This window comes from Toxorhynchites rutilus, chromosome 2 (genome assembly GCF_029784135.1).
Source record: "Toxorhynchites rutilus septentrionalis strain SRP chromosome 2, ASM2978413v1, whole genome shotgun sequence".
Classification (NCBI taxonomy): domain Eukaryota; kingdom Metazoa; phylum Arthropoda; class Insecta; order Diptera; family Culicidae; genus Toxorhynchites; species Toxorhynchites rutilus.
The window spans coordinates 238,100,323-238,119,120 of NC_073745.1; the positions used below are offsets into that span (position 1 = coordinate 238,100,323).

At 36.5% G+C, this 18,798-nt stretch overlaps 2 protein-coding genes across 12 annotated transcripts in view; one reads left to right on the forward strand and one right to left on the reverse strand.

Moving 5' to 3' along the window:
• Window positions 1-18,798, reverse strand: part of LOC129767789 (RNA binding protein fox-1 homolog 2) — a 663,095-nt gene that overhangs the window by 215,151 nt on the left and 429,146 nt on the right. The gene's annotated exons all lie outside the window — the stretch shown is intronic.
• On the forward strand, window positions 5,372-15,619 carry LOC129767787 (uncharacterized). Of its 6 annotated transcripts, none has more exons than XM_055768976.1 (4): window positions 5,372-11,640; window positions 11,706-11,780; window positions 11,832-12,002; window positions 12,057-15,619. In XM_055768976.1, the coding sequence occupies exons 3-4, from the start codon at window positions 11,859-11,861 to the stop codon at window positions 15,384-15,386; spliced, it is 3,474 nt and encodes a 1,157-aa protein (XP_055624951.1). In that variant the 5' UTR covers window positions 5,372-11,640; window positions 11,706-11,780; window positions 11,832-11,858; the 3' UTR covers window positions 15,387-15,619. The 6 variants fall into 6 exon arrangements, with proteins under 6 accessions (XP_055624951.1, XP_055624952.1, XP_055624949.1 ...); XM_055768977.1 differs by having other exon boundaries at window positions 11,835-12,002; XM_055768974.1 differs by having other exon boundaries at window positions 5,372-11,780.

Genomic DNA, 18,798 nt, shown 5'->3' on the forward strand with positions numbered 1-18,798 from the left:
GGAGTGGGGATTTTTAAGCTGACTGGCTGGCTCGAGAATTACGCATGTGTGAGACTGCGACCAATGTTTCGTTCATGTTTTTTCTTTTTCCTTTCCAATCGTGCTTCATTCTATTTCGCTGCTGCTCTGGTTGCCTGTTTTGGTCGGTACGATTTGAGGAGCACAAAATGGACCAATCAAAAATGGGCACATAGGGCATTTTGACAATGCTTGATATTTCACAATTATTCAATTATTTATCTCATGAAAAATGAAATGTTATTCGTTATGATAGATGCGTAGATATATTTCCTATCAATTGATGCAAAAACCTTTGCGATCTATTGAGAAATGCTCGAGTTATAAGCGTTCCAAATCTTGCATTTTTTCCTACTTGTTCAGTGCCTAGATTTCCATTTCACCCCCTATATCTTCCGGTTAGACGTAGTACTACGTCAAAAATCTTCACCCTCAGCTACACATGTGAAAGAATAAAAATTAATCTCTATTTTTATTAGATTGTCTACCTGCCTGTAACAGTTTGAACAGGCGGACGAGACGCCACTGTTTGTACATAGAATGAACGCATAAAGATGGGATGTGCATCATTTTAGAGCCCTCCCGGACTACAGATTTTTCATCGGTCAATCGAACGGTCGGGTTGGCCTGATAGTGTAAAAATCGACCCAACTGAATCGGTGAAATGTGCGCACATGCGTACCTCTTCGTACCGATTAAGAAGCCGATCAAACTATCGGTCGATAAAAAGTTAGTATTCTGCGGGGACCCTTAATGCTTGAACTCTCAAGTTTTGGAATATTTTACGAATGAATTTTTATCTTGGTGTATGTAGATGTAGTGGACAAAAATATCGGGAAGAAATAAAAAATCGGGTTCTTTCTTTTTGTTCACAGATTTTGTGGACTAATACATTTTATTGCCACTGATTCAATAGCAAATACGATAAGCCTCATCAACCAGCTTTCATTTGATTCCTATAACGTTCCTTAGGATCTTTCAATATAGAGCTATTTTTGTTTCAATGAAAAATATTATTTTATTGAACAGACTAATGACCGCATCGCAAATATTTGAAAAAACAGAAAGGAATCGATTTTTTATTTCTTCTCGATATGTTTGTCCACTACATCTACGCACACCAAGATATAAAACTGGTTCGTAAAATATTCTGTTGTTTATGCAACGAAGAAACATTCAATGAGGTTTGTATTTATGTTAAAATTTCCTACAATAATTTTCATTTCAGTGTCAGGTCATAATATCCAACAATTATTTTCGATTAGCAATTTAATTTTTTTTCCTAATTATTTTTGTAAATTTACCGTATAATATCCTCTAATAGATGATTCATACGACGTGGAGATAACTGGGCACTTAACCTAAAAACTGATTGTCAATAAATACAATCAGAAAAAAAACATTTCATAACTATTTTGTTTTACTCACTGCAACACCGAGCGGTAAATAAAAACTCAGTGAATATATGTAACTACTTTTAAATATATGAGTAAATTGGATTTATAAACTATCAATTGAGAAATCAAGCATATGAGTCTTCGAGTCTTGAGAACAATATGAAACCTCATCTCCTAATCGATTCCGATTGCATTTGCCATACAAATGACACCCCTACCCTCTCTCTGGGGGGGCCATACAAATGAAACATACATTTCTTCATAATTCAGGAACTAATCAAGCAAACTGAACCAAATTTGGCATGTGAAGGTTTTAGGGGGCAAGAAACATTTCTAAAGTGGTTCAACACTCCTCCCACCGTTCTGGGGAGGTAGAATGTTTCTATGATGGTATGACACCCCTCCCTCCTCTGGAATAGAGAGGGGTCCCATAAAAATAATACACATATTTCAACCAAACATATTCCAACCGAACATGACAATTGAAAATTTGCGGAAAACTCTGAAGGAAAATGGGAAAATTAGAAAAAAAAATCGATTCGCATGTGTTCTACAATTACATATTGACAAGCGTTGTTAGTCGATTTGATGTTTGCGCTAACTAAATTGATCTTCGTTCGAAAGTGGAAATGGATTTTAGTGTGATAGAACGCACTCCTATATCGTCTTCTATCTATATAAATAAAAAAGGATCGCCGAAAACTCGAGAAAGAAATTGTCCGATTTAGGGCTTTATCATATTTTCTGTATCAAACATTTATTCTACGTAACGGAGAAACATGTTATTTGCAAGTTATGGAAAAATCTTGAACGAGAATTTTGTCTGAAAATAATCTGATATTATAATGACGAGTTTTGGTAGAAGTACCACGATTTTTATAGTGAAAGGTAGTTTTTCTGCGATTGGATCCATGAACGTGCGCCTAATACGAAAACGTGGATGTGATCCCGAAAATCAATTTTGGGCGGGACGAAGTTTGCCGAAGTGAGAGATAAAAATTGACTTTGACTTAATTGATATAAGTTCATATTTGAATATTATTTTAAACTTTATAAACACTATATGGCTGTTTTGATATTGAACAAATTAAGAATAGTTTTTTTTAAATAAAACATGAAGAAGTTGTTAGAAAAACTATTTTCCTGTAAACGTGGCCACTTTTCGATGTATGAATGTTTTTTTCGTTTGTTACATCCATACATTTTCCAGAATTTGAAAAAAACACGTTTTTAAGAAAAAATGAATTTGAATTTTTCATTTTTTTCAGGGTAATTGTGCTGAAATTTGATCGAGAAAAGAATAAATTTGATTAAACAATTTCCAACATTTCATTCTTTGATCAAAATTTTTGAGGTCTCAGAGTTTTTTAGTTAGATTTTTTTAATGAAAATTTGAAAAAAAAAAAAAGACTTAGGCGTTTTTCAAAAAGTTGTCTAGACTTTTTTTTGAGATTTCTAGTTTTTTTTTTAGATTTCTGACCCGTGGCCGAGTGGTTAGCGTCTCACATTATTATGCCGGGTGTTCGGGTTCGATTCCCGTTCTGGCCGGGGGATTGTTCGTCAAAGAAATTTCTTTCGACTTGCACTGTGGTCACGCGTATTCTAGAGCTTGCCCCTCGGAATACATTCAAGGCGTTATTTGGATAAAGAAATCTGAACTAAGTATTTATAAATGACGCTAGTAAATGCATACGTTGAGACGGCAAAAGTTCCACAGGGAACGTTAACGCCATTCAAGAGTATGTAAAAGTGCTTCAATGGTCAATGTTTTCACGCCCTCAGAATTTTACTGCAATCTGAGATGGTGCCGCCAATGGCTAGTCGAGCTTGTATGAAATTTGCCAAGAGCTTTTTATTTCTCCTACCGGTCTACTGTAAGACACGGGGTCTGATATATTCAAAATCTACATGCAACAAATATCATAATCCTACGTCAACTATGCGGTCATGCCTAGACACATCTCTTCAGCTTTTTCCTAATCAAGTTTTCCACAAACAAAATTTAATTAAATTTTCTGATTCCAATCACCCAAACGAGGATCACGATTTACTACAATGCTCGCGGCGGATTGCACATGTCGCGCTGTGATGATTTTATTTATTTATTTATTCATTTTACCGTGAATTATTACTCCCATAGAACGATGATGTTCGGCATTAATTCATTCATTATTTTTCTGCTCGTTAATTCTGCAGTAAACAATACTTCACACCCGTTTACAAACAGGCGCGCGTTGGAGTAGCTCTTGTATTCCTTTTTGTACATGTAATCACATTCTCATTATATTATACTCGTATTCAACAATTCCTAGCTCAATTGCTCCGTACACCACGACGGGTTCGCGCATTTGTAAAACCACACACTCCCCGACACCCGCGACATACGATTTGCATTCGTAACGCCGTATCCACACTACAACAGAGGGGGTGGGGTAGAATGCAGAGGAACTCGTTAACCACCATACGTCGATTTGACAGCGTTGACGTCGAGTTGTCGTATGTGAGAGCGTCATAAAAGTTTTGGGCCATCGCCGAGTTATAGCTTATTTTTGTTGAGTGTCAATTTGTTGGTGGTATCCCCACACTCGATGTGACAACCAACCAACGACGAGATGAACCCGGCCGGCTGAGTAACGTTTGACATTAATATGCGGCCGATGTGGATGACATTCAAAAGCTGTGGTTACGGTGGTGGTGGTGGTGGTTGGCGGTATGCCCTGTAAGTTGATATTTATCAACTAAATGGCGCTTGTTATGCAATCGAGCATGTATGTTGTGCCGAATGTTGTGTACCAGATAAGATAGAACGATATAACTTTCTGGGCAGTCGTTTTGCAAATTAGTTGACCACTGACTAATTGCCTACCACTTCTCTCTACTAATAGAAAGTGCGCATCTAAAAATGTGGTAGAGCTCTATTTTCTATTGCTGATATTTGTTTCAGAACATAAATCTTTTTATGTAAGAAATCTAGTGACCCTTCTCTCTGATCACTTTGGCAGGAGTTTATGGACATAGTGTGTGCTGTAAGGAGGGAGGGGATCCAAGATTCGTATTACATAAATCGTTTGAACAGAGCTCTGAAGAAAAAAACGACTGGAATGGGAAAATAGGCACAATAAGAGAATTTTACATTGTGACAACACCAGACCACATGTTCATTGTACTGTCAAGAATGATGTGGGTGAAGATACCAATAAAAAGATACCAATAACTTTTAATTACAACTGACATTTTTTGTAGCCGATGATAAGACAGTTTTATCATTTAAATTAGAAGCACACCATCCTACGAGAATATTCTGAAATGGTGGAGTGTTGGAATTGACCTATCTGGTCATGGGAACCATTTGAAATTTCAAGAAATTCACGAAAATGGACAAGTCCTAAGGCTAATATTTTTTGGAGGCGATAGAATGTCGATTTTATCATTTGAATTAGAAGCATACTATCCTCCGAGAATATTCTGAGATGGTGGAATGTTGGAATTGACCCATCTGGTCATGGGAACCATTTGAAATTTCAAGAAATTTACGATAATGGACAAGTCCTAAGGTTAATATTTTTTGGAGGCGATAGAATGTCGATTTTATCATTTGAATTAGAAGCATACCATCCTACGAGAATATTCTGAGATGGTGGAGTGTTGGAATTGACCCATCTGGTCATGGGAACCATTTTAAATTTCAAGAAATTTACGACAATGGACAAGTCCTAAGGCTAATATTTTTTGGAGGCGATAGAATGTCGATTTTATCATTTGAATTAGAAGCATACCATCCTACGAGAATATTCTGAGATGGTGGAGTGTTGGAATTGACCCATCTGGTCATGGGAACCATTTTAAATTTCAAGAAATTTACGATAATGGACAAGTCCTAAGGCTAATATTTTTCGGAGGCGATAGAATGTCAATTTTATCATTTGAATTAGAAGCATACCATCCTATGAGAATATTTTGAGATGGTGGAGTGTTGGAATTGACTCATCTGGTCATGGGAACCATTTGAAATTTCAAGAAATTCACAAAAATGGACAAGTCCTAAGGCTGATATTTTTTGGAGGCGATGGAATGACATTTTTTTCATTTTAATTAGACACACGAGTCTTTCCATTAGTCATCAAACCGGCATCTACTGCTAAAATAATCGTTTTTGAATTTGAATGGCGGCTTCAAAAATTGATCGTTCATAACAAGAAAGTCAGCTTAAGTCGACCAATTAATTTGCTTCGATGGCTAATGAATCGCGGCTTAAATGTAAATCAGCTTACATCTCTGGACCAAATATTACATCGGTCAATGAAAAAATATTCAAAAAGAAAATAATTTTTTGGGTCGAATAAACTAAGTTTCTCTAAAATTTAGCCGATCAATATTATAGTCCAGTTCTAGATTTTCTTAGTCGAGCCGGATAGGCGCCGATTCCAAAACGTGATTAACCCATTCCAAAATATTGTTTCATGTTTTATTGTAAAATCTCATCATATTCTCACAAAAAAGTGCTTAAAAAATTAAGAATATTTGAGAAAATATATGAGGAAACGAATTTTTGATCGGTTGAGCAACCTACAACATGGGATAGTCTAGTATTTTCGGAAATGCTAGTCGATATTAATTTTCAGTTCGCGAAATCGATGCATCGAGAACACTTCTTAACCATGACTCGAGACTCCCGGCTTAAATTTACGAAAAAAAAGTTGAAATCGACTATTATCGAGTGATATTAATCATTCGACTTTGTTCCGATTTTCTGAATAAGAAACCTCCTCAGATCAGTCTCGTTCAGACGACTTGAAGCTGAAGTATTTTTATTATAAGTAAACGTATGCTTTCAAGTGATATAAATCTTACAATAGGGTTTTCTTTGCGACTCCTTGGTAGTCAGAGGTAATACCTAACCCACTGAGTAATGGAATTCAAGTTCTCCTCTCAGATTGAGCCTAGAGAAAAATATCTTGTTCTGCAAATTGTTATTAATTTAAATCTTATTTCGCCATACTTTTTCCCGTGAGTATTCACTTTAAATGAATAGAATACGTCCTACAATCAGTAGATCAATTAGGCGTAATTATATAAAAAAAAACTGTATTGATTTTTTCCTGGATCTAACCGCGTTGTCATCACTTCTGGTAATGATCGATTGTTCATTTTCATTCCTTTTTCTCCACTTCTGTCATACATATACATCTACTACTGAATCCACTGAACGCGAATTTAGCCTTCGTAACTTCCGTGAGCAACCACTTGCAACTTATTTAACACTAGATTTACCAGACCAGTCATTTTGACTGGTCGTGCAATTTCAATTTAAAATTCCTACGACATATTACATTTGCTTTCCGAAATGATGTTATGACTTTTGTAGCTATAAGTAGAAAAAACATTTTATAAACTTAATGTTACTTAATATTTATTACTAACAAATATATTTTTTTGTTATTGACATTTAAACCAGTACCAGTCAAACTGACTGGTGCATGTTTCTATGAAGAAATGTATGAGAGCGTTTTAATTTCAACATATTTTGACAGCAATTGTCAGCCCCTGAAAATGTTCTGCATATTTAGAAAATGCAACCAGCATACCTCTGGAATGTTCAGATGTGGAAAGTGAATTATACGACAGCGGCGATGATTTGTTAGATAGAAAAATTGATTCTCAAGGAAGTGATGATAACAGTGCTATTATCGAGAGTAGTGATGAGGAAATTCCTGATGATGACAATATAGATGAGCCAAGCGACAGTGGTTGCGTAAAAATTCCAATCAAGCGTACCAAATCAGCAAACTGAAATTGCTTTAGACGGAACTATTTGAACGAGAATTGAAGAAGGAGGTGTTGCTGGTAGATTACTAGTTCATAGTAATTTCAAAGATGTACACGGTCCAACAGCACATGCTGAAAGAAATATTATGAACGGGAATCTAAGTAGTGCGTTCCAATTACTGATTGATAACCATATTTTGGAACATATACGAATTTGTACAGAGTTAGAAGCCTCTCGAGTTTTGGAAAAAAGTGGACAATTACACAAGAAAAATTGAAGGCATCTCTTGCAATATTGTGCGCGCGTGGGGCGTACGAAGGAAATAGCTTCAAACAGGGGATGAACTTATATTACCGGGGATAAGCAACTTTTTCCATCGGAGGCCAGATGCAGATTTACTCAGTATTTTCCAAACAAACCCCATAAATTTAGCATAAAATTCTAATTGGCGTCTGATGTAGAGACGAAATATGTGATAAATGGCTTTCCTTATTTAGGAAAAAGCGAGACTCGAAATGCATCAATCCCCCTATGCAAATTTGTCGTAATGAAATTTCTTGAACCGTATACCATGAAGGAGCGTAAAACTGATATTTTTTACAAGTATTCCTTTGGCGTTAAAATTAAGATCTCAAAATACTTCGTTGCTTGGAACGATACGCGCTTCTATTGGCAACCAGACATATTTTGGCGTCGATGTCACTGATCGAATGGAAATCAGGTTCCAGAAGGTGACCACTTCAACTGTTTTTCAATAATTTAGTTTCAGCCGGAAGAAATAGCTGGATATTGAACAAAACATAACAGGAGAAAATATCTCACGAGAAGACTTTCTGTTTCAATTAGCAAAAGAACTTGCTTCAGAATATCAGACTTCAAGGCAAATACCACACGAAGCTGATATACCAACTACAAATGGCACTGTTTCTGTACGCAAATGGTGTCAAATAGAATATTTTAATAACAATAAGACTACAAATATTTGCAATAAATGCAAAAAAAGTCTATGTAGAAAGTGTATACACTGCAAAATCTATTGTGAGCAACAAACTGTAAACAATTAAGTGTTTTGTTATTTGACAATGTCTATTAGTCCATTTATCTATCACAATTAATATTGTTCAACTTATTTTCGCCATTTGATAAGTAATAGTACAGACTGGAACCACAATATTCATTTTTTCTTATACACCAGTCATTTTGACTGGTGCTGGTAGAAATAGGTATATATAAATAGCTGGTAAATCTAGTGTTAACACGGGGTCGTTTCCATACTAGGCGGTACAGGATAGTCCCGATCTTCTGAACAGACTTGAATGAACTAAAAACATCCGTAGCCGATCGAGTCAACTAGAAAAATAAGCTAGCGGCGGTCGCCGTTGGCCCCATTTTTCTTGTTGAAAAAAACCGGCGTCGACATTTTCAAATATGGCGTCGACCGCCGAAATTTTTGACGACAGAAGTGTCTGTCTCCTGGTCTGCTATACATTTTCTGTAGGCGTTAAGATCAACACTGAAAAATATTTCGACATAAAAAAGCGCAAAATAAAAAAAATACTAAGTCAGCGCTATTATCTTAAGTCACCAAAGTGAAGTTGTGTACTCTAGCTTCTTCTTCTTCTTGGATGGCACTACCGTTCCAGTGAAACTTTTGCCTTCTCAACGCAGCATTACTTGCGTCATTTTTATTAGTAGTGCTTGGTTGAGATTTCTATGCCGAATAACACGCCTTGAATGTACTCTGGAGGGGCAAGCTCTAGAATACGCGTGACCACAGTGCAAGCCGGAAGAATTTTCTTTCACGAAAAATCCCCCGACCAGAACGGGAATCGAACCCGAACCCCCGGCATGATAGTGTGGGACGCTAACCACTCGGCCACGGGAGCACGTACTCTAGCGCCGAATCGTAATGAAAATATTCGGTGGCGGAGTTGCGCCGTGGCGAATTTTCGTTCGGCAATGAAACGATTGCGATGAGTTGTGATGATATTGAAAGTGGAATACAGCTGGAATCCGACGAATGCATGGAAATTGAGGTAGGTTCAGTTTGTATTAATCTATGACTTCAGTAAAAATTTTATTACGACAAAATTAATTCATAATAAAAATTGCGCTTTTTTCTGTGTGGCATTCATACCCCTGAGTTCACTTTTTAAAAACATGAATAGAAACTATTGCTACATGTTCTTTAAATGTATTATTAAAAGAGCTTCTGAATGTTTCCACCAGAACCCAATGATAAATGGGTCTGAAAAGTTGAACGAATTGGTATGAAAATATGGAGAAATTTGCGTTAGTGATACTAAAGCCTATGATCATAACGCGAAATCCAACAGTCACATAATTTCCGTTGTTTCCTATTATAAGAAGAGATGTCGACCAGGAATATCATTTCATAATCAAAAGGGATGAAACACGGTACGTGGAATGGATTCAACGGATAAAAATTGAAAATCATCCGGCTAAGCAGTTTAAATTTCAGCATGTCGATATTCTACTAAGTAATTATCATCAATTTTCACGTATTATTTTTTTCAGAAACAAAACGTTTAACTAAACTATTAATTTGTATGGCTCGAACCTTGGCGATGGTAATTGAGGACAGGTTAAAAACTCTCAAGCCATTATTGTTCACCTGTTCAACACAAACGAGCAGCAATTCATTTAATCCTCGACGACCAAACGATTTTCTCCGGCAGCGAAATTGAAAATATCGACAGATCAAGAAATCATGTCTATATATTTTTTATCTGCTTCTATAGAAATTTCCCACCCTAATTAAAATAAACATTAGAGAAAATCAATTTGAGTATTTTATGCGTCTGAATAAACCACAAAAACGTAAACATCGATTAAATTTTCTTCTACGCTTCATCTGATTCGCTACTCAAAAGTGTCGTTTGACTGACCGATGAAAAAACACTTTCGTACGAAAACGAGGATAGGGCAATTCGTTCGAACGAACGATGTTCGAATGTTCGAACGGATAGATTTCTTTCGTACGAAACCAAGGATACGAATGAGGCATTCTTTCGAACGTTTTGTGTTCGTTCGAAAACAAGAATAAGGGTGTTTATTTTTTTGGTTCGTTAAGTTAGTGTATAGAATAATATTAGGTGATTAATAGCAGTAATAGACGATAATATCTACTGTTTGCGCCACGCGGAGCGAGCGCATACGTGTTGCGACATGACCTGTCATTCCATTGCATCACCCAGAGACGTGCGAAAGTGAGATGAAAGCAGTATCAACACAACAAACGAATATCACCCGAGCTATCCGAGCGAAGCCGACAGGACAAATACCCCACCAGAGCAGAACATGATCCATTCCACGACGATCCATTTCGTTTGGAACACTAATTTTCCGTACACCAGCCGAAACAATTTCTATCCTTTTCATTCAATCGCATCACCGAGAGACGTGCGAAAGTGAGATGAAAGCAGTATCAACACAACAAACGAATATCACCCGAGCTATCCGAGCGAAGCCGACAGGACAAATACCCCACCAGAGCAGAACATGATCCATTCCACGACGATCCATTTCGTTTGGAACACTAATTTTCCGTACACCAGCCGAAACAATTTCTATCCTTTTCATTCAATCGCATCACCGAGAGACGTGCGAAAGTGAGATGAAAGCAGTATCAACACAACAAACTAATATCACCCGAGCTAACCGAGCGAAGCCGACAGGACAAACACCCCACCAATTTCAGGGAGTATAAAAGTAGCAGAGCAGCATATGATCCATCTTTATAAGTTTTTATTCACCACGTGTATTTAGAAACCATTAGAGAAAGTTATAGTGAAAATTTGGACTTTGAAAACTAGTGTCGTTTTTTCCTACAGTAAATTTAGTCAGACCCTTTCCAACCGGAGTACTATAAGGATTGAGAAATGTGTACTGTGAAGATGGCATCCTCTTATAAAATTAATTTAGAGATGTGTTTAGAAGCGGTTAACAGTTTAATTTCAACCAAGTGCCTAGAATATGATTTCAAGTTAAATTTTAAGAACATGCAAGTAATTTTGGAGCGTATGGGATTAGATAAAACGAACTATCCTAGTATGAAGGTAATCAAAAGCCTTCTAATGAAACATCGAAAATCCGTAAAACGGTTTGCTCCTGAGATTACTTTGCAGAATTGTTGGGATGCAGCGAATGATTTGATCGCTAGAGAAGAGTTGGATGAGCTATTCGAATTGAATTCTAAGAATCTGAAAGAAATTCTTGTAGAAATGGGATTAAACGAAAAATGCGCACCTAACTTAAAAAAAGTTAGGAATAACTTCGCTTGTAATCCAACATATAAGAAGTATCGTGCAGAACGAAAGGTGAGAACCCTTATAATTGTTATAAGCTTCCTGAAATTAATAAAACTATTTTGAAATTTTCAATGTGAAATCATTTCCGCAGAATATTGAACATTCAATTGCCGCTGAAAGTCATAACGTAAGTGTAAAATATCAAATTGCTTTGAAATAGTCACGCCATACAGTAACTTCAAATTTTTATAGATCGATAATTTCAAAGAATGTTCTTTTGAGAATGAAAGTGCCTGCTTGCCACAAGACTGCGTTGGAGTTCATGAAGTAAGATGACATTTCTATTTATTAATTCATGTATTAATAGTTGTTATTTAGCAGCTTTTATTAAATAAAACAGATCATATGTCCGAAACAAACTCATCTCCTTCACGTGTCGAAACAAGAACATTATCATTTGTATCATTTGACACAAACGATTTCGAGGAATTGGCCGACTCTCAAAGTACTACTTTTGACGGCGTTGATAATACGGGAAAAGATAACGAAGTAAGATGACATTTCCAATTAATTATTCATGTATTAATATGTATTATTCTTCAGCAACCTCCATTCGGATTTTTATTGAAAGGAACAGATTTATCGCGTGTCGAAATAAAATCATTATCCGTCGAGTTTCCTGCAAAAGTATGTAAGAAAGGAATGGAACTTAATGCTCCAGAAATTGAATGTCGCATTTTTGAAACATCAGTAAGTCAAATGCAAGAGAGATCAACGAACGACATGCAAGACTCGATTGTTTCATTTGATACCAATGATCTTGAAGGATCGACCAAATCACAAGATACTACTTATAGCAGTGATGTAGATGTAACTGAACTTGTGTTCAATACAACGGACTTTGAAAACCTACGAAAAGAGATAAAAGAAAAAGGCAACAGTAACAGGATCAAATACAATGTCAAGGTTGCGGAATGTGGGGCAACTGCCACAAAAAGACTTTATAGTGGTGCTTCAATTTACGAGTGTTCTTTTTACATCAACAAGAAGAACATTGAAATGTGTAAACATTATGATCAACATAATATAATGCAAAGCAAAACCAAGGTTGGCGATGCTAAATATAAGCAACAAAAGCATAGAAGGCCTTTTATAGTGGCCTTAGAAGATTTGTTAAAAATCAAATATGAAGAATTCAATATCTATTGTATAATCAATATAAATTCTCATAATTGCAACAAATCTGGCTGGCTATTTTATGGTGTCTGCGCTCACAAGACCTGCAGATCTTATCGTTTCAAAATTGTTTCTGTTACGGATGGTGATAACATATATAAAGTCGATGTCTATGTTAATGTCGCTATGACCCTGATACACGGGGAAAACCTGAAAGCGGCATATTGCAAAGGAGTAAAAAGAAACATAAATATGAAAAAACTGCAGCTCCAAAAACCACTTGAATTACGAACTAAGTTGATCAACGAAAAGAAAAAAAGGGAACCATTCGAGAAGGTAGACATTGTCAGCAAAAATGTATTGAAAAAAATTAGCAGTGAAGCTAAATCGAAGCTTAACAGGGATATTGATGATTTTCAAGATTTGATAAAAATGTCTGAGGATAACGGATCTTATATCAAAAATGTGTTTAGAAAGCCCTTTGGTGTAATTTGTTTTAATACAAAAATGTTCAAAGAGCTGAGAAAAAACAAGACTTACAGTCCTATTTTCTACATGGATGGTACTGGATCGGTTGTACGATATTCAAAAGCTGAGAAGCGTGTTCAAATATATGTTTTGGTCGCATACAATTACCGGTCAAATTTTAGTGTACCCGTAACAACCTTTGTGACTGAAAGCCAAAAAACAGTAGACTTCCACAATTGGTTGAATATATTTCGTGCTTCGTACGAGTCAGGCAGCTCTATGAATAAATTGAATAAAATAGCGAGAATTGTTAGTGTTGATTGGAGCTGGTCACTGATTGGTGGATTGATACGGGCTCTTAATAATCAACACCATACACTACCAGAGTATATCCGAGATTGTTATAAAGTTTGCATAAGAGAACTCAATCTCAATTTCACTATCATTCATTTATGCTACAGTCATTTCATGAATGTAGTTTCTAAGGACTTGAAATCTGCTCCAATCAACATAAAACATAAGTTCATGGACTGTATGCGATTGGCTGTACGTGCTACAAACTTAGTGGACTTAATCGATCTGTTTATCATTATGACATGCATTTTTGGATCTGCAAATGAGAACCGAATGCTTGAGACATCACTAAAAGAACTAGATGCAAAAATTAATGATAGAACAAGCTTCGATTCAGAAAGCGCTGGTAAATTTGATTATACTGGCATCGGTGAACCAGAAATTCTAAAAAAAGATGAGGACAAAATCTTCTTGGGATCGCCTTTTTATGCGTTGTTAAAAGAAACATTTGAAACAACATTAAAACAAATAGATGATCTCAGCCAAGGATCACAGAACCCACTGTATTTCAAAGGATTCTTGGAAGATGTCGCCTTGAAAAAATACATGCCTGTGGTTTGTTTGTGGTCAAATATAATAGTATCTCAAATTGACTCGAATCCGGATACTATTTCAAACGCAAGGGTTGAAAGCTTCTTCCGAACATTGAAACACAATGTTATGAAAGGTCAGCTCTACGAAAGAATAACACATTTTCTTCGAAAACTACAATCGTATATTGAATCTCTGTTCCACTTTTCCGACTTTGACATTGAAGATATATACGCTACTGATAAAGGAATAAGTAATGCTAAAAAACGTCAAGATGATAGAATCGCAGAATATGACAGATTTGTCGGAAACGTAGAAGACATAGAGGACGAATGGCATAGTCCATACTTTCAAAAAGATGCTTCAACCCACTTGTTCAAGAAGAAAAAGAAGCAGGAAACTAACAGCTTAAACACACAACTTGAACAATCAACACAGAAGCACCCAGATTCAAAGGAAAACAGTGATAACAACAGAAAAAGATCATTAGAAGAAGATTTAGAAACTACCTGTAATCTGTCCTCTATTCATCATTTCATTGACAAAGGATTTGAATTTCCAGTTACCACCAAATGGTATTTCGGTGAGTTTCCTTCAGAATATGAGAGCATAGGAGTAAGTAGTATGATTGTAAGCTCAGAAATGCTTCAAACGCTCGATGCACATACATATATGGATGGAGAAACCTTAGATGCGATAATTGCAGTGGCCATAAAAGAATGTGAGGTCGAAAGCGTAAAATTGGTATCAACTTACATGTCGAGAAACTTGTTTGATACAACTCAACTAAAAGAAGTATTGGATAGGAAACGAGATTATGTTTTACCAGTTCTAACCAATACATCGGGAGTATGGGTGGTTCCTTTGAATGTTAGAGCTGGGCAAGCACCCACCAAGCAAGTTGGAAGAGGGAACCATTGGGTTCTCTTCATTGCTGATTTTATGAATAGAGAAACTTTTTATTTAGATCCTCTCGAAACAGCATCCCCATATTTGAAGGACGTACAAGAAGAATTTTTGAAGGCAGTAAGCTCTATTCGGAGACTTAAAAATCAACCATTTGATTCAACCAATTGGCAAAGCGGCTCGAAAAATATTGCGCACGACAAGCAAAACGACGACTACAACTGTGGTGTATATGTAGCTAAATATGCACAAAACTTTCTTTTGAAGAAACCGTTGACCGGGCTAGGAAACATGGATTCTGAGAGGAAACAAATCAAAATAAAACTCCTAAATACAGCAGTAATAAAAATTTGTTTATACTGCAGCAGCTTGAAATCACTAATTTTGTCATGTCAATCATGTGGACGGAGGTGTTGCAGTAGATGCGCCCCAAATATGGTGCTAAAAATTCCATCTACAAAACAATGTGAAATATGTTCGAAAATTAAAATGATATAATTTTTAAGTCTCATCAATAAATTTTTATATTACCTTTTAACTTGAAGTATTTTTATTTGTCCAGTTTGAGTCCTTTCAGAAACGAGATAGAATCCTGTCGTCTAAGTCAAAAATGAAAAAATTGTCATTCCATCGGCTACAAAAAATAGTTGCCATAAACCTCAACCATTCGCGTGGATTTTTTTTTAAATTTTAAATGGTTCCTATGATCAGATAGGTCAATTCCAACACTCCACCATCTCAAAATATTTTCGGAGGATAGTATGCTTCTAATTCAAATGATAAAATTGACATTCTATCGCCTCCAAAAAATATTAGCCTTAGGACTTGTCCATTATCGTAAATTTCTTGAAATTTTAAATGGTTCCCATGACCAGATGGGTCAATTCCAACATTCCACCATCTCAGAATATTCTCGTAGGATGGTATGCTTCTAATTCAAATGATAAAATCGACATTCTATCGCCTCCAAAAAATATTAGCCTTAGGACTTGTCCATTATCGTAAATTTCTTGAAATTTAAAATGGTTCCCATGATCAGATGGGTCAATTCCAACACTCCACCATCTCAGAATATTCTCGGAGGATAGTATGCTTCTAATTCAAATGATAAAATCGACATTCTATCGCCTCCAAAAAATATTAGCCTTAGGACTTGTCCATTATCGTAAATTTCTTGAAATTTAAAATGGTTCCCATGACCAGATGGGTCAATTCCAACATTCCACCATCTCAGAATATTCTCGGAGGATGGTATGCTTCTAATTCAAATGATAAAATTGACATTCTATCGCCTCCGAAAAATATTAGCCTTAGGACTTGTCCATTATCGTAAATTTCTTGAAATTTAAAATGGTTCCCATGACCAGATGGGTCAATTCCAACATTCCACCATCTCAGAATATTCTCGGAGGATAGTATGCTTCTAATTCAAATGATAAAATTGACATTCTATCGCCTCCGAAAAATATTAGCCTTAGGACTTGTCCATTTTCGTGAATTTCTTGAAATTTCAAATGGTTCCCATGACCAGATAGGTCAATTCCAACACTCCACCATCTCAGAATATTCTCGTAGGATGGTGTGCTTCTAATTTAAATGATAAAACTGTCTTATCATCGGCTACAAAAAATGTCAGTTGTAATTAAAAGTTATTGGTATCTTTTTATTGGTATCTTCACCCACATTCAAGAATGATTTAGGAAGAGTGAGATGAGAGATGTTCATTTTTTCCAAACTTTGTTAGTTCGCCATACCACCAATTACAGGTCAAATTGGACATACATTTTTTCTTCATACAACATTCTTCACCATTGACAACCTTCCGTGCTTTGAAGCATCTCCTGATCAAGGATACCTCAGCACAAACCGGAGCTAGAAAAACCGACAACCCAATTATGAAACGGTGCGCTAATCACCTCACGAATGCCGAGTAAGCAAAACCAAACTAATAGTAGTATAAAACATAACTTCCACCACCGAAGCATGACAGCGCTCTAATCTCCGCAGTTCGTATAGTCTCCTGCTGGCATCAGCCCGGAGGTACGACCTTTTCGCCCGAGCAGGCCTCATCAAGTATTTATCACATCACCAGCCAATGGGACACCATCATCACATCACAGACAACCCATCCATCCATCCACCCCCAACAAAATTCACCGCTCTATACTAAAATTACGTGCTCCGGCAATCGGAAGCATCGTCATTCTGTTGTGCTCCCTCGCCGCGCTTACCAGCGAGCTACCAGCGAGTCTACGACGATGAAAGAACAGGAAACGGATGCTGTATTCTTCTCTGTCGAATACCTGTTCATGAGCAAGGAAGTGACTCCGCTGCTGCTGTTGGCACGGGCCCTAGCGATGCATATTTTATATGAGCTCACGTATGCTGAATAAAAAAAAAGAAAATGACAACATGAAATGTCGTTCCGCATTTGGCGCTCCGCGTGGATGTTTATGAATAATGCCACCATTTGCTGAATTGTTGAAGAACACGGAAATAATTGGAACTCATTGAGGGATGTGGTCCCGAACAGGGAGATTATTTGAATGGGAAAGACAGTGGAGTATGAATATCTAATGTGATATAAGTCATCTGGGACACTTTAATCACTTTTTCTCGCGTTGCAGACATTCATGCCCTGCATCACATTTCTTAAAGTATAACTCGATTGCCTTCACAAAGATGTCAGAGGGCAGATATCTTTCTTTATCCCAAGTTCGCCATAAATGTATACACCGATAAAAATAGATAAACGCAAATTGATACACGGTTCATAATAAAAAAACAAATTGCATTCAACCATCCAACTGTCTAGACTCTACCGCCCCCCCCCCCTCTAATCGGACACTACACACACATCGTTGAAAGTTGAGAGTACACAAAATAATGAAAAATATTATCATACAACGACTAGCTGATCCGGCAAATCCGCTTTAAGAATTATTTCTAGCGAATATGTTGGTTGTAAAATAAAAAATAACTAACGATCTACATAAACGTGAAACGTTCGTGACTCTTGTGTTTGACAAACCGAGGAATGGAGTATCAGGTCGATGACCACCAAAATTTAAAAAAGAACACAAACTATCTTTTTTTTTATCTCATTTATTTATTTATTAGGCTCATTGGCATTTTAGCTGTTACAGAGCCGGGTTTTAATCGTGTACATGTACATATGTTTATGTTTCTATAAATTGTAAATTACGCAGTCGTTAGTAGTAGCCATTTAGGCGTTAAGTTTTTTTCTGTTCCATTACATTATGGTAAATTACACAGTAGTAGCCATTTAGGCGTAAAAGGGTATTCTTTCTGTTCATCCATTGTTCAGCAGACCGGACAGGACAGCGGAGACAGTTGATATTGATCATTGTTGAGTTATTTATAGAACAGCAGCCCGATGTTTCTTGCAGAGCAGAGCAGTTGTATGGATGAATCGATCTTATTTCGACCGTGGATCGATTTCCATCGCTGATGATGGTTGCGTGGAAGTAGTTATTCTATAACAACACAAAGATGGTCAATTGAGGACCCTGGGTTTGAACTCACGATCGATCGCTTGGTAAGCGAACGCGTAACCAAGTGGCTACGAAGACCCCCAAACTATCTTAATTCGATGTATTTTATTATCTGACATGTTTGATCTGTTAAAAGTAAAGTGAAAACAGTAATATATTTTTGTCATAAAGAAGTAAAATTAAATAATGAAAATTAATAAAAATTTCGTTCGATTGCTGTCTCGTTGGTGAAAAATACGCACTGGCCATTTTAAGAGTGGAATCTTTAGAAAAACGCTTTATACATTTTCCGTCTGCCATGCAAGGCGATTAATACTTTAGATCACCTCCGGGTCATGCAACATGCTTGTGGTAAGAATATCGAACAGCAACCCATAATCTGTCATTAGCGAATC

Coding starts and splice junctions, on each gene's coding strand:
- LOC129767787 (XM_055768972.1), top strand. CDS start 11,859: ATGTCCGAAACAAACTCATCTCCTTCACGTGTCGAAACAAGAACATTA. Junction 12,003..12,056: donor ATACGGGAAAAGATAACGAA/GTAAGATGACAT, acceptor ATTATTCTTCAG/CAACCTCCATTCGGATTTTT.